The 27,201-nt window shown below is 36.0% G+C and overlaps 1 protein-coding gene and 1 long non-coding RNA gene across 3 annotated transcripts; both read left to right on the top strand.

The window, feature by feature from the left end:
- Nucleotides 1-1,086: 1,086 nt before the first annotated feature.
- gtpbp3 (GTP binding protein 3, mitochondrial) lies at nucleotides 1,087-21,641 on the top strand. Of its 2 annotated transcripts, none has more exons than XM_015041553.1 (11): nucleotides 1,087-2,962; nucleotides 3,809-4,077; nucleotides 4,558-4,644; nucleotides 5,529-5,611; nucleotides 6,288-6,407; nucleotides 11,494-11,566; nucleotides 12,348-12,491; nucleotides 15,836-16,001; nucleotides 19,692-19,822; nucleotides 19,986-20,160; nucleotides 21,142-21,641. In XM_015041553.1, exons 1-11 carry the CDS (start codon nucleotides 2,880-2,882, stop codon nucleotides 21,371-21,373), a joined length of 1,563 nt encoding a protein of 520 aa, XP_014897039.1. In that variant the 5' UTR covers nucleotides 1,087-2,879; the 3' UTR covers nucleotides 21,374-21,641. The 2 variants fall into 2 exon arrangements, with proteins under 2 accessions (XP_014897039.1, XP_014897040.1); XM_015041554.1 differs by having other exon boundaries at nucleotides 2,880-2,962; nucleotides 3,898-4,077.
- A 1,071-nt stretch (nucleotides 21,642-22,712) lies between these two features.
- On the top strand, nucleotides 22,713-25,670 carry LOC106953043 (uncharacterized). The gene is made up of 3 exons (XR_001426109.1): nucleotides 22,713-22,796; nucleotides 24,070-24,247; nucleotides 24,887-25,670. It is a non-coding gene; the product is annotated as an uncharacterized LOC106953043 (long non-coding RNA).
- Nucleotides 25,671-27,201: the final 1,531 nt, after the last annotated feature.

The following is a 27,201-nucleotide window of genomic DNA, read 5'->3' as shown; positions in this document are numbered from 1 at the left end:
CCCTGTTAATTGACTATTGTCCTAGATTATTACAGCGGAGCTGCAGGTGTTACTCAAAAGTCATCTCATGCTGAATTAGACTGCATGGAAGCTGCAAACTAACTCCTAATAGTCATTTTAAAACATGCATGACCTTGATTTTCCATCTCCCACAGGCATGTAATAATATCACCCTACAGCGAACTGTGTAAGTAAGCCAGAAATAGAAATAGTTTGTTTGCTGCATGGCTCACATTGTTAACTGAGCAAAAATGTGCATTGTTCCTTCTACCTGGCTGCAAGAGGTCAGAGAAATGCGCATTTTGCTGTTTACTACAGGCAGACTTACCATTTGGTCTCATAACAACTACAAGCTTTATTTTATCTCATTAGTATTTGATATGATTGACAACGACAAAAAGTAGTTAAATTTACTTCAACGCAATTCAAAAATACTTTATTGATAACAAAGGGAAGCTATAAGTCATATCCAAGTTTTCTTAAGGGTTTTTGTAGATGCTGATTGGTGTGAGCAAGAAGGATCTCCTATAGCAGTCTTGTTTACTGCGAGTCTGAAGGAGCCTCTGACTGAAGACACTCAACTGTTTTTGTATGACCATCATGAACAAGATGGTCCATGATTTTCTTGATTTTACGAAAAAATCTTCTTTGCAACATAATCTCCAGATTCCACAGTTGTTCAAGTAGTTGTGAATCAGAACAAAAATTATGTTTTTCTACAAAAAAAGTACGTTAGGAAAAAGTTGTTTTAAGTCACTCAGAGTTCATTTAAGTTATTATTACAAAGGTTTTCTTAAAATAGAAAATGTGCAGCACAAAGTTGTCATCATATATCGACCACTTTCAATTTAATTTGATATTTTTGTTTTCAGGGAACTTATAACATAAATAGAAATATTCCTGTCTTGGATTTGATCAGTGTCGTTTTCTGGACCATTCCTGCATTTGTCTAACAAATATTAATAGAATAGATGTTGTGTTTTACGGAACCATATATTAAATTAAAACATAAAACAATAAAATGCCCAATATTATCACCAAAAGAAAAAAAAACAATTACATCTACATAGATTTAATTTTAAATTTAGAGAATAAAAATAGTCATCTTTGGCAGAGTAGTGGACTCTTCTAGTCTCTATCACTTTAACTATCTCACCCTTTCCTGGAAAACTAAATAGGCTATATGATTTATTTATTAATGCAGAAATATAGCTGTTTATTAAATATTCATCAGTGTCCAGGTAAAAGTACAAGTACGTCACTTTCCAGTTCACCAAGAATGACAGTGTGCAGATTGTTTTTAAACTGCTATAATGTGTCTCATTAAACATGTCTGAGGACAAATATAAATTGTATTATTGCAGAAAAGTGTGTCACGTTTGCTCAGATATAACTGAATTTGTAGTCTGTCGTCTGTCATAAGACAATATGGTTTATGCATTAAATACATATACATCAAAACAAATACTTATGGTACAGATCATATTATTTATGTATGGATCTGTAAAACCACTGATGGAGTTGGTAAACTGCATCTCAGGTGTGCATAAACAAACAAATATATATAATTATTCTTTACAAGGAGAATTTTGTCATTACTAATGACACCCAAGGTGTCATTTCAAAGTGTTGATACAGAACTCAGCAGCTGTGAGGTAGCAGGTGCTTAATGCCTTTTGCTCACATAGAGCATGCTATAAATTATAAATTAAGGTTAAAAAAATTCTCCCAAGCCTCATGGTGTACCTGTTCTGTGTGGACACAATGAGGAACCTCTTCCATTGTGGTTCTCCTTGCAGCCACTCCATCAGGTTGACGGCCCTCCCCTTGGTATCATGGTTCACAACTCAGAGGCAAGTCCAGTTGGAGCATAATTTCTGCTTACTCACCAGCTCAGAGGGTTGACAGCTGCAAGGCTCTGCAGTGGGCAACAAACACACATCAGTGCACATGAAGTCGGGACTCTGTGACTTTATTCTGCGGCATGCACGATTGTTGTGTGTTTAAGAACTGATGATTAAAACACTGTGAATTACAGAGACAGACTGATGCAAGCCAAAACCATAAGTACACAAAACAAAGGATTCAGCTTTAAATGATTTTGATTAAATTGAAGTCTAAGAAAACAGACTAGAAACACATTCACTGCTTTCAATTGCAGATTTGGAAATGTTCACCACTCTTAGCTCTGTGTCTGTTGATTTCCGTTTGGTATAATGACTGACTTATGTGAATGATGTTTCATTCATGAGGTCATATGCTTTTTGATAAAAACATAATAAAAATGCTTACTATCACTTTCGTTTAAAGATATTTCATATCATGATGTTAATAATTTGTTTTTGCCTGATCAGTAAAAACCAAACTAAATTAAAGGTTCCTTTTACCATATTGGCAATACATTATTAACTTGTCCTGTTGACATAAGATTTTGACATCATAAATTGAGCAGAAAAGAGAAAAAAGAATTAATAAAAAAAGAATAGCTCCTCCCTCTCCACTTCTGTTGTATGGCCCTGCTGCGGCGAACTCGCAAGAAATGGGGCGGAACGTTTGAGGAGAACAGTATTTACGGACCTGATTTTCCGATGCACAAAGGGCGGGACTCTGTTGATTAGGTGAATAGAAATAGAGAACACGTCTGCGTAAGAAAAGTGTTGACCAATCGCAGGCATTCTAGAGACAATAACACAAAAGCAGGAAGAACACGCCGACAGCATGGGTCTGCTAGTTACTGAAGGTCCCAGATTGTCACCTGTCCGGATGTTAGCAAACATTTTGCTCTCATTATCACCTGTTTGCAGTTAACAGGTTAAAATGTACCGATGATGAAGTAAATCTCAGATTACTTATTAAAATGCCAATAAATTAAATTTTAAATGTATTATTCTGCAATAATGCTGCCAGTTTCAGCTGTCTGTGGAGGAATATATAGAGCTACGATCCGCACACTTAGGACAAGGTTTGTTAAATGTTTATGCTTTATTTGTATAACTCAAACTAAATGTAAACAGGGGCGTTGTGCTGTTTAAAACTATAGAAAATCATTCACGAAGGGACAATGCTGCTTAACAACCGTAAGCTGTTTATTTTCCCCCGCTTTGTCAGTTATTTCAAGTCACTGTGACAATTTTTAGAGTTAATAAGACGTTAAAATTCAAGAGATGATTCAATGTTGTGTCTGCACATCACAAACTATTAAAAATAACCTACAGACTGGCGCAGAGATTTAATATGTTCCGATTTCTTTGGCTTATTCCTTTTAAAACTCCAGGGACACAGCACAATGATAAAATAGGGTTTTAGCACTATTTCCAAAGAGGTATTTACGTATTTTAATTACATTTTCAAAAGAGTTGAATGTCAAAACAAACTATTTAATATAGTTTGACAAAATAATCAAAATTACATTCAGATCACTTTTATAGGCTAAACACATAAGGCAGCAACAAAAGAAGAAATTCTGGAGGGTTTTTTTGTCATTGAAAAAAAAAAAAATATATATATATATATATATATATATATATATTAAAGTTGGGATCCAATAAAAATTTTTACTGACACTTTTGTTTAAAGATATTTCATATTATAATAAGAATTAGTTTTTGCTCTAATCACTATTGAAACAGTACAAATATCCTGTAAAATTAATCTTAATTTATACTTTAGGTTTCAAGTCCATCACACTGTAATAAATAATCAGTAATTTAACGGTAAAATGTATTGTATGTTTGCTAACATCTTGTACCCAGACATGACTAAAGAGTCCAAATAAAAAACCAGGTTACATTTACCTTTCCTCCTGCAGAAACATCCCTCTGAATCGCCGTCTGTCCTCTGGAGGCAGAGTTCTGGCTGGACTAGCGGATGCTGACACCATCTTCGCTTTGTCATCAGGTCATGGCAGATGTGGGGTGGCAGTGGTCCGCATCAGTGGTTCTGCTGCAGCCACAGCATTAAGATGTATGGTTGGGCTCGGAAATCAGCTGCCTCCTCCACGAACTGCGCTGTTACGTAGTATCACAGACCCCCACTCTAAAGAAGTACTGGACCGCGGATTGGTTCTCTGGTTCCCAGGTTAGACTCTTCAAACTCTTCAGATCTTGTTTGCTTGGTATCATTCTGGCTGTGACATAATACTTCAGATTTAATTATGTAAAACCGTTTTCTCAGATGACAAAGGAAATGGTTTCAAATTATGGAGAAGTTGTTTGGGTACAGATGTGAAAAAGCCTTAAAATAAATTGAAAGTTTATTGCAGTAGCATAAACTCAAGTGAAATGTGTACTTTTACTTAGAAGGTAAATAAATTCCACATTAAGGAATCTGAATAGATTTTACAACCTTCTTTTGGTGACACTTAGTTTTTTTTTGTAACATGTTTTTTAAGGTTGGATCGCACACAGAGAAAGATCTATCTAGATCGTTCTTTCTCTTATGCCTTCCTCTCTTCAGGTTTTCTGCAGGATTACATGTTTTTGTTATTTTATAGCTTTTCAATAAAACATTTATTTGGAATTTGTTGGAAGTTTTGTTATTTTGTTTTTCTGTTTTCAGCTCCTCATAGTTTCACTGGGGAAGACAGTGTGGAGTTCCACATCCACGGCGGTCCTGCTGTCATCACTGCTGTCTTACAAGCTCTGGGTAAACACACTTGCTCCTGCATCTCTATGTATCACAACATGACCCAGGATTATAAACTGTACAGTAGCGCTCGGTTTCAGAGAGCCAGTGGCTCCGTCTGCGGGTATTTATAGCCTCACTTTCTCAAGCGCTGAGCCTTTAGCGTGATTATAAACTCTCTACGCTTCAGAGTCATTTCTTGGACTTAAAAAGGAAAACTGACACCGGCATCAACGTTTCTTAGGTACTTAAAATATATGCTCTGGCAGGCATGACGGGTCCTTTGTGATTTTCAGAGAATGTTTCTCAGCAGTTCCTCTGTGAACTCCATAGAGGGCAGTGTTGTTCAAGGCAAAGTGGAGGGCTGCTAGTTCATGAGCTGTGGGATTTTTATAATTCAGGAATATTTATATGGTATGATCCATACTGTGATATTTATCCATCCTTCCCTTGTCTATACGCACTTATCCTTGTGGGAGGAGGGAGGCTGGTGCTTTTCTCCAGCAGTCATTGGGTGAGAAGCAGGTTACACCACAGGGCAACATAAACCATGACTGCACTCAGTGACAGCTAAGAGCCTTTTAAATTAAACTAAATTAACTTAACAGTCATGTTTTTGTACTGTGGAAAGAATCTAATAACTCTTTCCTATATAATATGTTCTCTGCTGTGTATTTGTCATGCATAGTTTTGTCTTCCCTTTGGTCCCCTAAAGCAATTTGGAAAACAGCTGAACGAACAATGCATACGCAACCTTAGTTAACCTGCCTGTCATGATGCCCTGCTGGCCTTTGATTGTCCTGTGGTTGTGTGTGTACGTGTTTTGTGTGCATGATGCATGCATACATCATGCCGTTTCTTCATTTTTGTTAGCGTGTCTGTGTGTGTGTGTGTGTGTTTTTCAGGAAGTGTGCCTGGCATGAGGCCTGCTGACGCTGGGGAGTTCACTCGGAGGGCTTTCCACGCAGGGAAGCTCGATTTAACGGAGGTAAGTCAAAGGAGAGCATAAAAGCACTCTGACCCTGTGTGTTTAGGTTTTGTTAGTCTGTAGGGTGAAGAGTCAAATCTAAAGAAGCTGATCCCAATGTATGAAATGTACCAGAAAATTTACCCTCTGGTGTTTATTTCACCAGGTTGTGATAGACTCATGCATACGTGCAGCTATTGGGCCTTTATAGATTAAAGGTGATGCTCTAATATTCGCAGCTTTGTGTGTTTATGAAGCTTTACTTTCCTTTGAAAATAAACGACTAAGTACAGAAAGATTTCCCAGATAAAAATAGACACTTTCATATTGTCTAATTCAATCTTATATTCTAATCCAGTTATTAGAAGGACTTTCTGTAACAATATCTACTTAACTTACGTATATACTATCATAAATATTTATATTTTTATAGCATTACCTGCAGTTAGGCGTATGCAGTTGCTAAGGTACCACATATTATATTAACTGAAAAAAGGTTTTATTGCTATAATTCAAGTTAAGATTTTTTTTCATAAATTTAGTTGCATCTAAATAGAGAACTTATGAGGCACATTAAGAGAGGACATTTTATAAATCCTGTTAATGTGGATTATACTGCATAAACAAATGTAGATAAATGCAGATGTTTCGTAATAAAAACATACAGATCTGTAATTCTGGGTAACTCTGCTTGAAGGTGGAGGGACTCGGGGATCTGATCCATGCAGAGACGGAGGCTCAGCGGAGACAAGCTCTCAGACAGATGTCAGGAGAACTGGGACGCCTCTATCAGAACTGGAGCCACAGACTGAAGCGGGTGAGTCAGGAAGCCAGACGGGCAAATTTAAACTACTGATGGGCCACAGAATTCATTCATTTACAAATGCAAAAATACATTTGTTTTCTTTACTTTTATCTCCTCAACAATAAACAATTTTTTATGAAAGAAATTTGTAAATCATTAAAGATACAAGACATAAAAAGTACTTTGAACTGTTGCTTTATTAGAAGAAAAACACACAATTTCCAAATATTTTATCAATCAATATAATATCAATTGTTTTCTATTTTGTTGGCCAAATGTTTTACTTTTCTTCACTTGTGGTAAGGGGCCGAACAAAACAATTTCAAGAGCCACAAATGGCCCCCGAGCCACACTTTGGACTCTCCTGAGCTAAACCTTCTGATAAGAGTCAAGAATGGATTTGTGAAAATTAGGATCCAGTTCCTCTTTATTGTTACTATAAAGCACTGTATTTATATCTGCTGTAGTGTCTTTTCTTTTGAAATAATAAAAGTAAAATTAGATTTACAGTTGCTAAACTGAATCACAAAATAATTTGAAATGTTTTAATTTATTTGTAGAGACAAATAACACATTAATAAATGTTTATGTAAATGTGCCAGAATCACCAAATTAGCTATTTTTTCTTTTTCTTTGCTGAAAAATTTGTCCTGCTAAAAACAAACAATAGGTTAAATTTAGTACAAATTCTGTCAATAAATACAGTAAATTCAGAATGATAAATACAAAACAAAGAAAACCACCATTAAGTTCTTATAAAAAGTATAAGAAATAATTAAATCTAATTTATTAAAATGACAAAACACAAGTGGTCACATGGTGGGATTAGGTATAGGTGATTAATATTGTCTTGCTTGGCCACTTTGATTGGTGTTGCATTCGAAACTTTGTGGAATCCAAACCCAACATATCAAAATTTAGAGCAATATTAGATTTAAATGTGGCTGGATTTAAGATGCTGTATGTGTTGCACTAAAACATGAAGCATCTTTCAAAAAAACAACCTGAGCCTTTCCCTGTAGGAGCTATCTATAAAAACACTTTCATGACAAAATTGTTGCATAAAAATGGAGATTATTGAAGTTATTTAAGTGTCTGGAATAAAAAGCGAGCTGAACTCTTTGCTTTTGTTATTGTTCTGAAGAGAGTTTGGGGAGAAGCGGTCCGTGTCAAGCTGCAGGTCAGACCTCAGTGGTTTCACTCCCACACAAAGCTTTTGTTGTTTTTGTTTTTATCTCTACAGCTGCTCTTAAAGGAATCGGAGACTTCCTGTTTTTATGTCGCTGTAGGACATGTAGTACGTGTGTTTCTAATGCCAACAGTCAAAAAACTAATCGATAAATACGCAATTATTTTGCCACTTCTTACCCTGTTACTTTATGCTGAAAATAACCACAGATAGTAAGAGATTTCTGTTTCTGTATAAAAACTGACTTTCTACCTGTCACTGTTAAGTTATCAAGGAAACCTGCAGTTAAAGTGCAACACTGAATTACTTCTATACAGCATTGAATTTTACCTTCACTGAAAAAACTAAAATGTTATTTTCTGTTGCATAACATCTGACTGTGCTTGAAAACATAATCATGTTTGATTTATCTGATACTGCGTTGCAGCTGCTTTCATTCCCATTGCGCTGCCCTGTCAACAGATTCGCTCACCTGAGCTGTAAATCTCTGCATCTCCTCCAGAGTTACCAAGAGTGTCTTTACTGACTCGGTGACTAAACCTCTCCTTCCCTCAGTAATAAGATAAAGCTTTTTAATTTCTCATAATTACAAAACTTTCTCCAAGATCAGTGGGATTTATACTGACATTCAATTAAATCGCTCTATTTGCTGATTACGCAACCATCATGTTACGCTATTATGTCATTTGTAAAAATTGTATAGAACTTAAAATTTGTCTTTCAACGTCTCGGTTATGTACTACTTTGTATTTGTCAATCACGTAAACTCTCAATAATTGCTTTAGCGTTTACAAAAAATTTAAAGGTTTAAAACTTTTGCAAGGCTCTCTATTCTATGAAGTATCATAATTTTTATTCTGACACAAATTTTACTTTGAGAAAGTAATAAAATTATGAGAAAAAAGAAGCTTTAATAAGAGCAAAGCTTCGATATTTATCAGCATTTGATGTGGCCATGACCAGATTGGCATCTCTGTGTGATTATTTCTCAATGACAGACTCAGTTATTTGCACAGTCTGCTACTGGTAATAATTTTATGTTGATGTATTGAAAGTTAAAATACTTCCATACTTGTAAAACCAATACCAAAGTATAACTTCACAAGATTCTCATCATTCCTCATTTTAATGCAGTGATTTGACGTTTTGTGTAGGAGTTCTCATAAAATTTCCATGTTATTCTTCTAATATTTCTGCCTTATGATGATATTATTGTGACTTTTTCTGGCATTATCACAACTTTATTGACCCAAGTTTTCATTACACCTTTATTCTTGTAGTATTATGACTTTATTGTCATACAGTTTTATTCTCGTAATATTATGGCTTGATTCTCGTAATTTGAAAAAACAAAATTTTCTTAGTGTGCCCCTTATACTCTGTCATAATATTTAAGGTCAACTAGAAACAATAAATATGGATCTATAATTTACACTTCTGTAACAAGACCATGCACAGGTCCAAATGCACGACTGAGTACTGATGATGACTGAACATCCTCCGTATTTTTTTCCTCCTCATTTTTTTAAGGAGTCGTCGGATGTATGTGTTTCTCATTTAGATTTAATAGTTACAAAAGGTGAGTTTCTCTCACATATCCTGTGAAAGCAGCTTAGCACAGAAGGTCAGTGACCGCAGGTGAATGGTTTCATCCCAGTGGAAGTTGGCCAGAACTTCTTCCACTGTGAATGGTTTTGGCAGCGGACACCACCAGCTGATCCAGGTGTTCTCCCCTGAGAAGCTTTGTTTCATCTGCTTGTCAGCAGCTTTGGTTCCTTGAAGCTGGACATTCGGTCTGTTATCCTGATTTCTGAGAACACAGCTAATCAGCTGTATACAATCTGTATGATGACAGGGGTCAAATCTTTATCTGACACCTAAACAATGCCACGTTTTTAATGGCTTTCCATGTAACTCAACGGGGCAAAGTGCTGGAGTCTGATGCTTCCTGTTTTTCTGCAGCTACTCTACTATTGTGTGTATGTTCCTTAATGTTTATCAAGATGCCGATCTGGTTGGGGTGGAAATATCGAAGCATTTTTCCTTATGTACTTTAGATTAAGATTAGAAAGAACCATGTAGCACCGAGGGAAAAATTCATCAAGGATTTGAGTAGAAATGGAGAGAGATGAGGCCTGAATCACTGTCAACGTTCCTCTCTAAAAATACATTTCAATTTTGACTTTTTTACGCCAGTAAATGCATTTTTAGTGAGGAATCATTTGCTTTAAAAGTTTGGGTTTAAAAGGGGTGACAGGCAGCACTGGAATAAAACTCCTTAAATCAGTCGTGATTCTAACCCTGTTGTACTCTTTGCTTTGAGTTTTGACTCCTCCTTCTTTCACTTCTTTCATTGTTTTGTTCCTGTCTGGCAGTGAGACATGTTTGAGTTGGCATATGTGATTTTATGTCCTTCTCTGGCATCTGTTTTATGGGGTACCACAAAGTACAATAATAGGCCCTCTCCCATTTCTTTTTCTCTTTCTTCCTTTGTGTGACATTTTGAGGAAACACTGGATGTTTTTCACCACTTGTTTATGATTTTCAGTCAAAAAAATATTTTAAAGCTGAATTTTTTTTTTTATTTATTCTGTTTATTTTTGGTCTGATTTTTTTAAAATCAAACTCTTTATAAGTCTGCAAGGGAGCAAATACTTTTATACAGATCTTTATTTTCTTATTTTCTGAACATTATTTTGTGCTTAGAGATAATTTAAAGACCCATTTAACAGCTGATTAAAGACATAAAACACTTTAAGACAGTTTAATTAAATATCCTGTTCAAAGCCACACACAGTCATATAGTCGACCATGAAGTCCTTTGCCTGCCAAAAATATTTAAGGTTCAAATGTTATCTTGTCTAAAACTTGTTAATTATGTCAAACAATAACTAAAAAAACAGAGTGGTTGACAAAGAAGAGAAACAAGGCGTTTAGCTTAGCTGATTAAAATCTTTTGGCTGGCCATAAATGAATTAACTGGAAGAACATTGATGGCCACATTTCCTCCACAGAAACATGTCAAACAATAAGGCTACAGTAAGGATAATTACTTCAAGTTATTACATGTGCACATGTTTCTGCAAGCGACTGAATTGGGGTTGGACTTTGTTTTTAACACATTGCATCTTGAACTTCAGCTCGTTTTGGTGAATTACACTCAGTGTATTAAGCAAAGTATAAGTTATAAGTTGTGTGTTTCTCATTTAGACCTGGAAGAAACCAGGTGTGTTGTTTTGTCTCCAGTTAGAAAGACAAATATTTTAACTTTAAAATGATTTAATGACAAGTCAGTTAAAACATTACATGCTAAATAAGAAACAATTCCTTTGATTCCATTTATTAATTAAATAATTTGTGCTTCTAAACCTCATTTATGTATTTTTGTACATTGCAGGTGTTGATATTAAAATGGATCCCCGGCGAGAACATGCAGAAGTATTCATACACCTTAAACCTTTGTAACATTACAAGCGCATATTTTAATGTATTTCATTGGGATTTAATTAAATAAACTGACAGAAATTAGTAAATTACGGTATTGCAACTCTTTTACAAATAAAACATCATGGAACAGGTAATTTGCATTTGATTTCTACCCCTTTTACTCTGATACCTCTAAATGCAGTGCAACCCATTGTCTTCTAATTTAAATGTATTGAAGTAGGTGATTAAAGTACAAAAACAAAAGAAAAGAGGTTTGAATAATTTTGTCATTATTGCACTTTATAATCCAGATCAATTTTGCTCTTTTGTGTTTTTCTCACATCTTTTCTCTGTTTCTTGACATTAACGATGTATAATTAGGCAGATGACTGTTTCTGGGACTATCATGATGTCTTTTTTGTCCATGTATCTAAAACAGCCTCTTCTTAATGCTTTACTCAGACTGTTTCTGCCTCGTTTCAGACTTTAGCCCATGTCGAAGCCTTTATAGACTTCAGCGAGGATGAACTCATCGAGGAAGGAGTTTTAGACCAAGGTGTGTATGAATGACAGCTGATAACTGCCTGGTGTGGATCCTGCGGGAGATTCACTTTGAGCCCCATAACTCAGACTCTTTTTAACTTACTTTAGATTTTGAAGAACAATTAATTCAGTTCAGCCCAGCTGAGTGAATATTTTGCAGGAAAACTTTTCACCACACTTTCAGTCCAGCATCAAATTTTAAGTCTTGTTGGTGATTATTGATTGAATTTAGGTGTGAGATAACTAAGCTATTTTAACTTTTATGTCTATTGCTGCTATCCTGTCAACCTCTGTCCTGGTCTGAAGAGGTTTTGTCAGGCTTTATTCCAGGATTCAACTAAATTCACAACTGTTGCCTCAAGAAACGCTGCAAGATCCATTTTATATATTCCCCAGATAAATTCAGTTGCATACATTCTAATTCAATAAACAGGTACGTTTCCTTTGTGAATTTGTAAAAGATTTTATCTAAGGAAACACCCTTCGATTTTTTTTTTTCTAATATTCTTTCAACAGGATTTATCCTGATGTTAAATCACACACTGGCAGCTTTATCCACTGGATTTTATTTATCTGTTCCCGAGTGAAGAAGGTTTAATATACAAGTTAGAAGAATGTGCTGCGAGTAAATTGTATAACTGCCCGAATCAATTGTATAGCTTTCTGTTTTTATAAGAGTCTGTGCAACTCAAAGCTTAACAGGCTCTGAAGAACAACAACTTTAAAGCCCTGAAGTGATTCTAAACCCTCCATCGTTGGCTGCTCTGCTCAGTGACTTTTTCCTCCTCCATTAGTGGACATATCGGTGTGTGATCTGCAAGCAGAGATCGAGCAGCATCTGAAGGATGAGCGGCGAGGTGAGAGGCTTCGCAGCGGGGTCCATGTGGTGATCACTGGTGCCACCAACGCAGGGAAAAGCAGCCTCCTCAACACACTCTGTAAGAGCCAAGAAAAGCAGGACGCATGACCACACATGATGGATCAGCTTAAAATGAGTCTGCTGAAACACAAATACAGACTTACTGTTAAATCACACTTGATTTATTAGGGGAAAAAAGCAAAATCTGTCAACCTAGCATGGACTCGGAGATGTTTGAGCCATCCACAGGGGTCCATATAAGAAACAAACAAACATGCTTCCTTTACAGATTAAATAAAATGTCTGAGTCTGAAGTATCACTCTGTGGAAGTAGACACAAGAATCTGTGCTACTCTGATAAAACCGTCGTCTCCTGTTATTGGTCACTAATTAGCTCTCAGAAGTATAAGACGTGTTAAAATGCTTGTTTATGGTCACATATACATTTAAGTTCAACTAAAATATATTTGAGTTTATGGCTTATTGTGTCAATCATCATTATTTGTTGTGCAGCAGATGGTCGGCTTATCTTCCACTGAATCGCCCTTACTCCTGCTTCCACTTGTGTAAACAACATGGTGTCAACATGAGACATTTGTTTTAATATTGCGTTAGTTTCCTGGAGTCATTTAGGAATGGTTTATATAAACCAATCCGGAACAAGAACTTGGCAGAGATTCGCTATTAGAATAATAATCCGGTTATCCTGTCCGGTTCTGATTCGTTGACTCTTTGGTTTCACATCCAACGTGCAGACATTAGTTTTGTAATAAATATTACATAACAGAGAAAAAACTTAAAAGATTAGTTTACATAGTGTTGCTCATTTTGATTTGATATAAAATCGACAAAAGTGAGTTTTCTTTTTCTGTTGACTGGAAAGGCTCAAATTACAAATCCATTTTTCTATCTGTCAAGTAGAAAAATGCCACAGTTCAATAAAAATATGAAATATACAGATAATTAAATAAAAACTGCTAGTTAAAATATGTAAAAAGCACATCTAGTTATATCAGTGTGTGATTATTCCCTATACCTCCTTTGCAGTTTGTGACTGAATAAGAAATGTCGCAATGGTTTCTGAAATACATTGAAACCAGAAGTGTACATACACTTTATAAAAAGATACATATGCATTTTTCAATAAAACAGGAGCTTACAGAGAATGCCCCAAACTTTTGGAATTTAAACTTTTGCCTTTAAAGAAAGTAACAAAATATTGCCTTTAAAAAAATCTTGCTCTCATTATTCTGGCATTTATCAAGTAAAAAAAATGTTAGTAATTCTCATTGAGTAAAACAGGAAAAATGTTTTCTGATTTCATGTCCGACACTTTTTACATAGTTTATGTAAACTTCTGCTGATTTGTGACTTTACATTTAGAAGGTTTCAAAACTACTAACTTTCCAGACACCAAGAAAAAAACATTAACTTGGCAGACAAATGGAAGCACAAAAAATGGAAAAATGTGAATTTTGCATAATAAATCCCCTTTTACAGCAGCTGACTGAGGGATATTTAATAGGAAGTAAATTTCTTGGTTGGAGTTATTGGACAGATGGCATCTTATAGTGGCAGCACACTGAGACTTATTGTCTTTAGTTTTAGTAGAAGTGATTGAAAGACCAGACTTTGTATTTTAAAACCGTTCCATGTCCAGTTTAGGTGGACAAACTTATGTCATACAGCTCTGGAAAAAATAACCATTAAAATGATCAGTTTCTCTGATTTTACTTTTTATAGGTTTATGTTTGAGTAAAATGAACATTATTATTTTATTCTAAGAACTATTGACAACATGTCTGTGAAATTCCAACCAAAGATTTAGTATTTATTTGCAGAAAATGAGAAATGGTCAATATAACGAAAAGATGCAATGTTTTCAGATGTCAATCAATGCAAAGAAAACAAGTTCATATTCATTTGAACAGCAATACTAAAGTTTTAACTCAGGAAGAGATCAGAAATCAATATTTGGTGTAATAACAATGAGGTTTTCAATGGGGTTCAGTGCACTGGGCTCATAGTTTTTTGTTATGGCTGTATATACAGTTGTTTGACGTCTTTACGTTGAGTTTTGTATTAAAAGCAAACATAATCTGAAAACCATGAATTGTCCCCATTCATGCCACATAAACAGCTCTGGCTCGTTCTGCCCTAAACCCTTCAGGACCTCTGGAAGGTATTTTGTGTTATCAGGCTCCAGGCTGTTTCCAGGAGATTCTTCAGGTCAGGACAGTTTAAAAGGGGGTCACACTTGTGTTTCCTGCTCATCCCTCAGAAAAACAATGAGCTGAAAGTTTGAGAATTTGGGGGTCAGGATGGTGTGTCGTTCTGTTCGTCATGTTGTTCGAGTCGTTTGTGTGTCAGTTTAGGTGTGTTGACAAGTTTTGAAATGTTTGCTCGTTTTATTGTTTGACCTGCTTGTAGAGGGAATATTATGTAAAATTGACTTTTCTTTTACTTTATATAATGTTATAATGTCATTCCCTCATCAGAAAAATACCTGGAGCGTTGAAATGATTCTTTAATCTCCCATGGCAACCATTTGCGGTGCATAAACGATAAACGCTTGCTTTCACAAAGCCTTCCCCACTCAGCTCCTCCAGACTAGTGGCAGCAGACACCTGGTGGAACTGCACATCTCATCACTGCTTATAAAACTTCTTCTGTAACTTTCCTCTAATTCAGAAGTTTAGATTTATTTGGTCTGGATTAACTGTGTTTTAAACTGTCTCGCCAGGTTTTCTGGCATTTAGCAAATATAAATAATTTTGATCATTCTAACTAAGCAAAAACAAGAAAAGTTTGGTCTGATTTAACTTCAGACAGTGAGGAAAAAATTATTTGTTTTTTATTTAGTGTATTTTTGTAAATATCTGGTTTCAGCTGTATTTTAAAATGTTGTAAACGGCTTAATAGAGAAACATTGACGTGCTGAAAGCAGAGTGTCTGGAAGAACAGGAGCTTCTGAAAGAGACAGACGCCCAATTTGAAGATGTTAAATTGCAACGCCAAATTTATTTTAACTCATATTTGTTATATACCGCGTCTTTATATCAACTGAAGGAAACTTGATTGTGCTATAAGATGGAACCATGTGTCTGGAAAATACATGATACTGCTCCTTTTAATCTTAATTTTGTAATAATGGTTGGGTTGAAAAAGTGCAATTAAATATTTACATACACTGCATAAAAAAACACATTAGCAAGAACTAACTAACTTTCCCTCAAATCAAAGATTTACTTGGTCAGTATCTGGAATAGCTCTCTTTCAAAGTGAAAATAGAAATAATTTTGATAATTTTAACTAAGCAAAATCAAGAAAATTTTGGTCTGATTTAACTTCAGACAGTGAGAAAAATGTATTTGTGTTTGTTTTCAACTGTATTTTAACAGTTTTTATTATTATTTATCCCAGGCCAGAGACCTGCAGCCATTGTTTCCCCCATTGCTGGGACCACCAGAGACGTAGTGGAGTCGGCCCTGGACATCGGCGGCTTCCCGGTCCTGCTGAGCGACACGGCGGGCCTCAGAGACAGCCCAGACCTGGTGGAGCAGGAGGGGGTTCGTCGGGCCAGGGAGAGGTACGGAGAGGGACCAAACCGAAACAGCTTCTTAACAAGTTAATTTCTGTTCAATTTAAATCCACACAACCAGAAAGAAATTCAATGCTAACAGGATAGCTCTACGTCACGATGTGTGTTGAATGCTGCCTCAGCAAGTGTATAATTTAGCAGAACAAATGAGTTTGGAGACCAAAGAAGTATGTTCTGGAAAACAAAGAAAGGAAGAAATAAGTCTTTTCTGTAATGTCTGTGTAGCTGCCACAGTTTATGTTACTGCTGAGCCACAGTTATAAATACATGGGACAAACACACCCAGGAGGTTATGCAATGAAGAGCCACCGTCCCTCATTGTGAGATTTTCAAGTGTTATGATATATGTTCATAATAGTTCACTCTTAGAGGCATCCAGTATTTACATCAGCGAAGAATACTTGGTGCATTTGTCATCACTGCTTTACAGAACGGACACTCAAGTGAAAAAATATACACAAGTTAAAACAATTAGTTGGACTGTGACATAAATATCCAATAAAATAAGCTGAACTAGTGGCTCTATTTTTATAATATGATTGATATAAAGAACTTTAGATGTCAAATCTTTTCAACGTATTCTGTTTAAATCATTATTTTCTTCCCTTTGAAAATGAATGTCAAGTGTTTCCCAAACTACTTGTGTTTTTGGCAGTCAGTCTGCGAAGAAAGCAATAACAAAAGATTTAGAGCGTGCTGCAGGGCTTAGCCTTCTGTTTTGGTGATAAAGGATGGCTTTTGATGCCAGATATATTTTAACGGCTCTTATAAAACAAAATGTTAGTGATTGCAGTGTTTTTACAAATAAAATGTAATAAAAAGAAACCAAAAGATTAAGAATAAAAACTTTATAATGTTTCTTTTTGTGAAAGTGTGTGTTGTTGGTTTAAAATGGGATTTGTGAGGCACTGAAAGCACAACCTAAAAAGAAGATATTAGCGCGATATTATTTGTTGCAATTTTTTCCACTTTTTTCCTACCTCTTTTACAAGAAAGCAGCAGGTTTTGCTAAAACTTTAGAAATAAATTGTAACTTCTTAAGTTTGTTGATTATTATTATTTTCAGGATTAGAAACACTGATATACAGCTCTAGAAAAAATTAAGAGACCACTTAAAATGATCAGTTTTTCTGATTTTATATGTTTGAGTAAAATAAACATGGAAAGTACATAATGTTTTTTTATTCTATAACCTGCTGACATGTCCCTGAAATTCAAAGCAAAAATTTTGTTTTTATTTCCAGAAAATGAGAAATGGTCAAAATAACCAAAAAGATTCAGTGCTTGCAGACCTCAAATAATGCAAAGAAAACAAGTTTATGTTCATATAAAAACAACAATACTAATGTTTTACCTTAAGAAGAGTTCAGAAATCAACTTTTGGTGGATAAACAGGATGTTTTCAATGGGGTTCACTGCAGTGGGCTTTTCATTTTTTCCAGAACTGAATTTACATAGTTCATAATGGTTGGCTCTTTTTTTAACCACAAAACCCAAAACATTGCCAGGGTAGGAATATACCCTAAAAAGTCTGCTATGAACATATTGGTTTTACATAAGTGAGACAGTAAGAGTTTTCAGCTATTGTTTGTGGAAAAAACCAAGAATCCCAGTTTTTTGATGCGCAAACAGAGCAAAGATTTTAAAATCCTCAAAACAAAATGGAAAATATTCTTCTTGTATTTAAACTAATATAATGATTTTAAAAATATTACTTTGTAGAACCATAACTGGATAGTAGTAAGATAGTATAGATAGTATTGTTATCTTACTATCTTTATTATCACTAGTTTATTTTTTTCTCTGTGTGTGTTTTGTTTTACATTTAATTTATTGTTCTATAACATGATTAAGAAGAATTCACAGGTATACAAGAGGTTGGTAATTATTCTGATGCTGTAGGTCCAGTTGTTATTTATTACTATTATTATCTGTAGATTTTCTTGTCTTGTTATGAGTTAGCTTGTAACCATATCATCTATGTATTTATTAGATCTTTAGCTGATAAAATATTTAGTATATTGAACAGGAACATGAATATTATAACATGGTTCTAATTACAAGTTTTTGATAACTATTGAGTCAGTAAGTAATTCATTAAGTTGAGATAAGGCGTAGGATTAAATAAGTGTTCACTTCTTCCTACTCCTTTTCAAACTGAAATGTAGTGATAAATTATTTAGTTCTTGGTTATGGGCGCATGTTTTCTCTGTCTTACAGTTTGCTTTTATTTCTTGTTTTTAAAAACCTGTTTGAAATAAATACATTCAGAAATAAGTTATCTTTAACTATCCAGTTACAGTTTGATCAAATAGTTTTATATCCTGATCTATCAAGCTGGCATTGGTAGGAAACAGCAAATGCTAACTTTAGCGTCATTAGCGGCTAATTAGCTAATTTGTATGTTTCCTTGCTCTCTGTTACATGTTGCTAAATAATCGATTTTAAAGTGCTGGGAGCTTCATCAAGGTTTTTCAATCAAATTATATCCATCAGCTCAACCAATCATGTCTGCAAATTTTAGTCAAAACTTTAGTTCTAAGTAAAATTTTGGAGGATTTGACATAAGTTAAATGACTTGGTGTAAGACAGTTATGAGGTGAATGATTGAATCACATAACTAAACTAACAACTTTGGAAAGAGCTAATTTAAATAAGAAAGAAAAACTTATGTGTGGAGTATGACATTTTAATTAACAAAACGTCATTTTAAAAAGCAAATTTCCAGAAATGTCAGACTAATTTTGCTTCAGTTAGGTGGCTCTATAGGAAGGGTGGGGACTTTGTGTTCTGTAGGAAGCCGGTTTGCAGGGAGCAGGACTGGAGCTTGTGACCCAGGTCACTACAGGAAGGACGTGGTGAATACAAGCATCCGCTGCCACTCCTGCTGCTACCTTACGCTTGGATGGATGCAACGCAGCGGCTTTTCACGCTGATTCCTTTCACAGTGATAAATAATAATGTATGCTCTCCCAGGCTTAAAATGCCAGATCTTTTCAGAAAATCTCTGCAGAAATGACTGGCAGATTCAATGAGAAGCTTCTCTAAATTAAACAAAACAATTAAGATGACCACTGTAACTACTGAAACTGAGTTGAAAATTTATTGACCATGTTTTTAGATGAATAGAAACAAAAAAGAAACAAATTACATGAAATCATACAGATGAATCTGCGTAATATAAAGACAACCTATTATATCAGAGGCTCTGAGATGATGTAAAACTTTAATTATTTCATATTTACAGTCACACTTTGTGCCTGCAGCAATGTCGATTTTCAGGCTCCTTCAACTGATGATAAGAGATTTAGGGACAGAAATTATAACAAATTATTGTAAATTAAACAACCAAAGAAAGTAAAAAATAATATGCTAGAATTAAAAGAACATAATTAGGAATGGGAGTATAAATCATCAGTGTTTTTTATTATTATTATTATTATTATTATTATTATTATTATTATTATTATTATTATTATTATTAATCACTGTGGGTTCTAATTCCTTCCCAGATCATAAATACTGCTGTGACAGTTGGCTAAAGCAATTCTGTGAGATAAAATGTTTTATTTACAGGGATTTAGCCGATACTGAGAATTTTAAAAGAAAATGTCTCCATCGATAACAAAAGCGCCATAAATGTTCTCCAGGATAAAACTGGATTTGTGTTTTCTGCAGGGTGCAGCAGGCTGATCTGACTCTGCTGGTCGTTGACTCCACCATCCTCCCCTCGGAGGAGCAGGAAGCTGCAGCGCTCCTGCTGGAGCACCTGAGGAGCGTCCTGTCCTCCCAGGACCAGTCTGGAGCAGGTACGTCATGATGACATCATCAAGGCGTTTGTGTATCTTTAGTAAAAGGTTGAATGTTGAACCATGAGTTCATTTGTGTTTGTGAGAAAAGCAAAAATACTTTCCTAAAGTCTGTCATTTAAAATCTCAATACACTACTGATACATTTGTGTTGGTTCTGCAGGCAGGTGTCTCCTGGTGCTGAATAAAACCGATCTGCTACCTGAGGCTCAAAGAGAGAAGCTGAACCTGGGGCTGAGAAGAGTCTCTGGACTCCCACCTGTCTGCTTGATTTCCTGTCAAACCAACGAAGGACTGAAGGATTTCCTCACTGTGCTGCAAAGCAGCGTCAAAACGATGTACGTTTTTTTATTTCATCACCACAAAATCAGTATTTAAAAAGTAAAGATGCTCGATATATCGGCGCCAACATCGGTATCAGCTGATATTGTTAATTTTGTAACACATTGATATCGGTCCGATAAATAAAACTGGGCCAGTATGAACAACTGGTATTTATTTTTATCTGTTTCTGGTGGGGTTTTTGTCCAAAGGCGTCAAAACGGATGTGAAATATATATAATATTTGTAAATATTGTTTATCGGCCACAACAGACAATATATGATATCGATATCGGCTTAAATTTACGAATCGGTGCATCTCTATGAAAAAGATAAACAACAAAATGACTATTTGACCGTAACGTACATCAAAGCCCGTCGCTATAAGGAATTAATCAGTTAAATGTGTGATAAATTAAAAATGAAAATGTAATTTCTGATGCTTAGTACTTTTTGAAGGGTAATTTTGTTTATCAATGATCAATTATCAATTTTATTTATGGTTTCTGTTGTGTGTGCTTTATATTTCTGTTTTTATTTATTGTTTTTGGTTGTGTTTAATTTTGAATATTTAAAATGTATTTCAGTTCCAGTATTGTTATTTACTAAATTAGGGAGTGAACTTGCATTATTATGCAGGAAAACAATATTATTGTTTATCTCAATAATTACTAGCACAGTAATTACTGAGATTATTAGTAATCTAATAACCTAATTACTAGGACAGTTTTTCGTCCATCAGGTTTTGTTATTGTGACAGACCTACATACATGTTTTAGGTGAAACCGTTCATGAATACTTGTTTTTCCTTTGTGTGCATCTTTCATGTACAGTAACGGTAAGTAAAATCGTGTTTGTTTTCTGCTGCTGATGAGCTTTTATGACTTCAACCCCAGGTATGTTATTCTTTGTCTGACTTTCTTCTGCAAACTGAAGCACAAAAAGTAATGATCATTTTATTGCTCTCGTTCGTTTTGTTCTCCTGACTTCCTCTCCAGGTGTGGTGACCCTCTCTCCGGAGCGCCCACGCTGACCCAGGCCCGCCACAGGGCCCACCTGCAGCACTGCGTGGCAGCGCTGGCTCAGTACCGGCGGTACCGCAACTCTGACCTCGCTCTGGCAGCTGAGGGCGTGCGGTTAGCGCTCACCAGCCTGGGGAGGATCACAGGACGAGTCGGGGCAGAGGAGATCCTGGATATTATCTTCAAAGACTTCTGCATCGGAAAATAAAGGAGCGAGAGTGAAAACAGAGAAGACAGGTGATCCCGGCCCACTCAGGGAGGAAGGCTGTTTTCCCACAGAACCGTTTAGTGGCTGGAACAGCCCGGGCTCTGTGCCATGCTTCAGGGTCCAAATAGTCGGCTCTGTGTTCTTGGCTGCTGACGTACCTCCGTTCCCAGGACAAAAATATTTTTTCTGGTGGCATTTTTTTAAAATCCAGCTGAAATAGTTTTTGGATGATGGCAATGTCTCAGGGGCCCAATATACTCAACAAGTGTTTGGCNAATGTTGAAACTGTGTCATTGAATCAATGTTGTTTTCTGGTTGAACTTTATTGATTGAAATGCCAACATCAAATCCAATGTTTTTCAGCACCGGTCCACCAGGCACACTGCCCTGCAAGTTTTAGGCATTTCCCTAATTCAGCACACATGATTTTAATTGATGGCTGATTAACAGGGTTTTACTGAATCGCACTCATGTAGGTCAGTTTGCCTTGAGGACCAGTGTTGGGAAAAACTGCTACAGAACTAGCAATAAGCAATAAGATCCAAAATTGGTAACACTTTATTTGACAGGGTGTGCATAGGACTGACATTACAGCGTCATAAGCATGACGCAAACCGTTATTAACATGAAGGAGTCTTTATGAATGTCTAGGACTGTTGTCATGAAGTGTCATTCAGTAAATAATTACAATTTTAATGCAAAGTTGTTTCAAAAATTTCATTAAAAGGCCCTTAAAACTGCCAGCTTTGGCTTATTTTTTTATATGACACTTTAATACAAATTGGCACTTTTAACGGACTTTCAAATCTGAGTGCCGATTGCCTGCCTCTGTAACAAGTCGGCTGCACTCTGTCACAGCGTCTTCCGCATATGGGCATTGTTCCAGGGACAAATTGCCCCGGCTTCATATAGATAAAATTAAATATGATTAAAACGTTTTACAGTTGTTTGTATTTTTTTTTTTTTTCAATTTTCTAGGGCTAGCAGAAAAGGCCCTCCTTGCTCTCACACTTCACAACTGTTATTCATTAAATATGCATTTAATAAGGATCCCAATCTCCTGTCTACATGTTGGTCTGACTCCAGTACCATTGAACAAAACAACTTCAATTTCAAAACAACTTCAGTCATCTGTGAGGATAATTGAGAAAACGAGCAATTGAAATCATATTCTTAACTGTAACATTGCACCAATTTGGATATCTTTTTGGTTTACTTCATTCTCTAAAATGGCTCTACTTTTTAAAATGTATCTCAGGGTTCTGTGTTATTATTCTATACTTTGAGCTCAACAATAAAGACCAATTAGCTGTACTATTGAAATCTTTCTTTTACAATAATCATTGTCTTTATGTTCGTAGAGCTGGATTCCCAAGATCATCAACAAAAGAGTGTGCACAACTTTTGTTGAAAACACTTTGAGGTAATTTTCTTTTAGTTTTTATTTTAATTTATGTTTTACTACAGAGTAGTTTTTGGTGTAGAGTTCTTAATGAGTGTCATTCATAGCAATCATGTCAGAACATTTCTGTAAAGAAAAGTGAAACAAAAAACCTTAAAAGTTAATTTAATCATTTAATTATTAGGTAAGCTGTAAAAGTTTATTCTTTTATGGTTTATCTGATCTTCTCAACCAAATAATTTGTATTTCACAGTATTTACTGTGCAAGCTAATCAAAAAAGCATTTTTATTTAAAGCACTTTCATTCTTCTTGATTTCAAAGTCTCTATAGGTATGGTAAAGATTTTCTAATTTGCTTGTAAATTCTATAATCCAGATCCACATGTGTTCTGACAGGTAAAAAAAATCTCCACGGATGAGTTCCAAAACTTGACAAATCTTTCCAAATTGCTATCATTTCCATCAGCAAATTGTCTTTTATCTTTCACAGTAGGTGTCCCCTTATTTTTATACATTTGGCTTACAAAATAACATTAACAACAACATTGGTGCTTGGTGTATGGAATGAAAATGGTTAGTATTCCTGGTCCTCAGAGCACACTGCTTGGTATGTAATAAACATGAACTTTCTTCCTTCTTTTAAGTGCTTCCCTGATGTCGCACACCTGAAACAAGTTAATGTGTAGGCTTCTGAAACACATGAAGGCATGCAGAAGAGTAAATGCGGTCATTTAAATCAGTGTGTTGGAATTAAGAATCCAACTGAGAATCTGTGACAATTGCTTGCAGACATCCTTGATCAGTCTGACTGACTTTAACCTATCTTGCAAAGATTAATGCAAAATCCTCAGTCTGTACATGTTGAAATACCTTCAGCTCTAACTGCAGTGAAATAGGCTGCAGTTGGTTCACGGAGGAATGATGAACATAAATATACAGACACTAGATGTTTACTTATATAAATGTTCCGAGGCATTGCATTATTTCTATTCCATGTCACACTTCACGTGACGTGGAATGACCTTTGGTACATCGTATCACAACTTTTAAATATGAATTACCTAATTTACTTTATTAAACATCAGTTTTTTCTATTTATGCCAAAAATCATTTTTTATCATTTTATATTTTTCACATCACTGTCCATATACTGTTGAGTATGTGGACAGTTTAACCATAAATAAATATATTTAGATCATGCCTGACCTAAGGTTTATTATTACATCTGAACTCTCCATGATGGGAGGCTGTATCAGCTACAGAATAACAGATTTATATTTTTTCTATGTGACAGTAACGGTGGACTCTGTCAGTGTGGTGGGGTGCGAGAATTGCATGACTCCGTGGCAACAGGAGACAACTTCGGAGCAGCAATTGTTACCCAGTGGGACAGCCAGCAGCACTCATCTGAATATCCTACAGATGCTTTTGGAGAGTTGGAGTTTGCTGGAGCTGGACGCAGACACAGCCATGTGTGTAGCATTGTCTCAGTATACACACAAATATTCACACACACAGAGTGGGTGGGATAAAGCCACTCTAACCAATCAGCACAGGTAGAGATTAAAGCTCTTCTTCTCCCCCTAGATTAACTTTAAATGACTCAGTCTAGTGTATATTGTCAGATCTATCAAATAATGGCCAAGCGGCATTAATTTTCTGTACACAATATACATTTCAAACCACCAATCCGCCTATATGAAAAATGATGTTTTATGTGATGATAAACAAGACAGAGAAAATTTCTGAAATCCTACCCAGATGTCTGTGCCATATGACTCACTATTTTAAACTTTCCACAATGTTGGGAAGCAAAAGTTGCTTCACTGATTATGTTTTTCAAGGTTTAATTCATATCTGTGCACTCTAGAGCAGCAAACTGTTAGAACTCCATCCATCATCATACATGCTTATCTCTAGTGGGGTCGCAAAGGGTGCCAATGCCTATCTCCAGCAGTCAATGGGCGAGAGGTGGGGTCACCCTGGACAGGTCGCCAATCCATCACAGACTACTAGAACTCATTCTCATAATTAGTCCTGGGTTGAAGTTTGTTTCCCTATTTTTATTTTTTACATCTAATAGTGGATTAAAACTGTTCTGTTTTTTTCAGTTTCTGCGTCTATCGTGTGACACACCTCCACATATCATCTACACTCTGATAACAGCCCATTGGGGCCTCCCCTCCCCCAACCTCGTGGTATCAGTGGTGGGAGGTGAGGGACATGAGAAGATTAAGCCGTGGGTGAGAGATATCCTAAGAAAAGGGCTGGTTAGGGCTGCACAGAGTACAGGTAAGAAATCATCACTCTGCATGGATCCAGCTTATGTTTAACGTGGAAACTTTGAACTGCAGTATTAATTAGTTTGAATGAATCCAGGATATCAGCGGATTCTTTTTCTAGAGTGCAGGTCTACTGGATAACAGGGACAACTGAAACTAAAATTATTCAAATTATATCATCTTAAATCCATCTTTAAGTCAAAAATTAACACATTTGGTATGTGGGTGGGGATAGATTATCTGGGGTAGGATAGGCTCACAAACAAAGCAGCTTTTCTCACTCTCCTGTGTGGCTTGTGGCAACTTCACTGGTCTGTCAACGTTCTAATTTTAACTCCAGCTTGTGCAGTATTTTATTTTGACAAATAATAACATCCACCTCCATTCTACCTTCTTCCAGCAAAGACTCTTTACACACATCTGCAGTTCAATCATCTCTATTGTAGTTACTTCAACTGAATCCCTAGCAGTGGCACAGTTAATAATTGTTGGTGATTTCAACATTCATGTTGACAATCCCCAAGACCGAGGGGCAAAAAAGCTCTGTAATATATTTGAGAGTTTTGGTTTAACACAACATGTCAAACAAGCAACGCACACTCATGGACACACATTGGACTATATATTTCTGTGAATATTTCCAGTGTCTCTGTAACTGATGTCGCCTGTCGGATCACTTTACTGTTATCTTTGAATGTTCTTTATCCGTTAACCCACTTGGACAAAAAGCTACTATCACAAAATGTTCTCACAGAAAACACAGCAGAAACATTTCATCAAATCTACTCTTCTTTCTCGCCCTTAAGCTATAATGACGTAGATAAGTTGGTAGATGATTTTCAGAACAAACTTTGAGACATCATTGATTACATTGCCCCCATTAAAGTGAAGGTTGTGTTTGGTAGGAAGAAATCTACATGGAGAAATGCACAAGGAGTTCAATCTGCAAGACAACTCTGCCATATGGGCCGAATGGAAATGGCGTAAAACTGAACTTCACGTTTATTATGACATCTATAAAGAAAGACTACGTAACCATCACACAACACTAAAACATGCAAGGAAGGCTTTCTTTGCAGATGTCATAAACAAAAACATTAACAATGCTCCAGCTTTATTTGCTACTGTTGACGGGTTCACAAACCCTCCTATGACGTTACCACCTGAACTTCAATCTAATGCCTGCAACAAGTTCTCCAGTTTCTTTTCAGAGAAAATTCAAAAGATCAGAGGATTAATCTGCACATCCACTCCAAAGCCAGTACCAATGCTATGCCCAAACAAAACAAATGCAGGAAAAATGACTTAATGACTACTTAATTATAAAACCCTAGAAGAAATTATAAGTCAATTAAGCTCCAGTTCCTGCTGTCTGGATGTCCTACCCACACATTTCTTTAAGAAAGTCCTGCCTGTCGTTGCTAATGATCTGCTCCAAATAGTAAACTCATCGTTGTCTTCAGGTGTTTTCCCCCAGACTTTGAAAACAGCAGTTATCAAACCACTGATAAAAAAGAACAATCTAGACAAATCACTACTGCAGAATTACAGGCCGATCTCCAACCTCCCATTCATCAGCAAAATTATTGAAAAAGCAGTTTTTAAACAGTTAAATAACTTCCTAACAATAATGAATCGCTTTGACTCCTTCCAGTCTGGTTTTCGTGCTCAGCATAGCACGGAGACGGCCCTTGTAAAAGTGTTCAATGATATCCATATAAATATGGACTGTGGGAGAACCACAGTGCTGGTTCTGTTGGACCTCAGTGCAGCTTTCGACACTGTTGACCACAACATTTTACTGAATCGACTGGAGAGTTGGGTCGGACTCTCCGGACCAGTGCTCAACTGGTTTGAATCTTACATAAAGAACAGGGATGTCTTTGTTTCAGTCGGAAACTTGTCATCAGAGAGGTCAAAGGTCACATGTGGGGTACCCCAAGGCTCAATCCTAGGACCCCTTCTTTTCAATATTTATATGCTCCCACTGGCTCAGGTTATAGCAGGAAATAAGATTAGCTACCATAACTACGCGGATGATACACAGCTCTACATCACGATGTCACCAGGTGACTCTGAACCCATCCAATCACTGAACAGATGCTTAGAACAGATAAATGTGTGGATGTGCCAACATTTTCTCC

This window comes from Poecilia latipinna, unplaced genomic scaffold, assembly GCF_001443285.1.
Source record: "Poecilia latipinna isolate Pla-1442-1.1 unplaced genomic scaffold, P_latipinna-1.0 Scaffold557, whole genome shotgun sequence".
Classification (NCBI taxonomy): domain Eukaryota; kingdom Metazoa; phylum Chordata; class Actinopteri; order Cyprinodontiformes; family Poeciliidae; genus Poecilia; species Poecilia latipinna.
The sequence above is the reverse complement of the archived record's forward strand: the minus strand, read 5'-3'. Positions and strand labels throughout refer to the sequence as shown.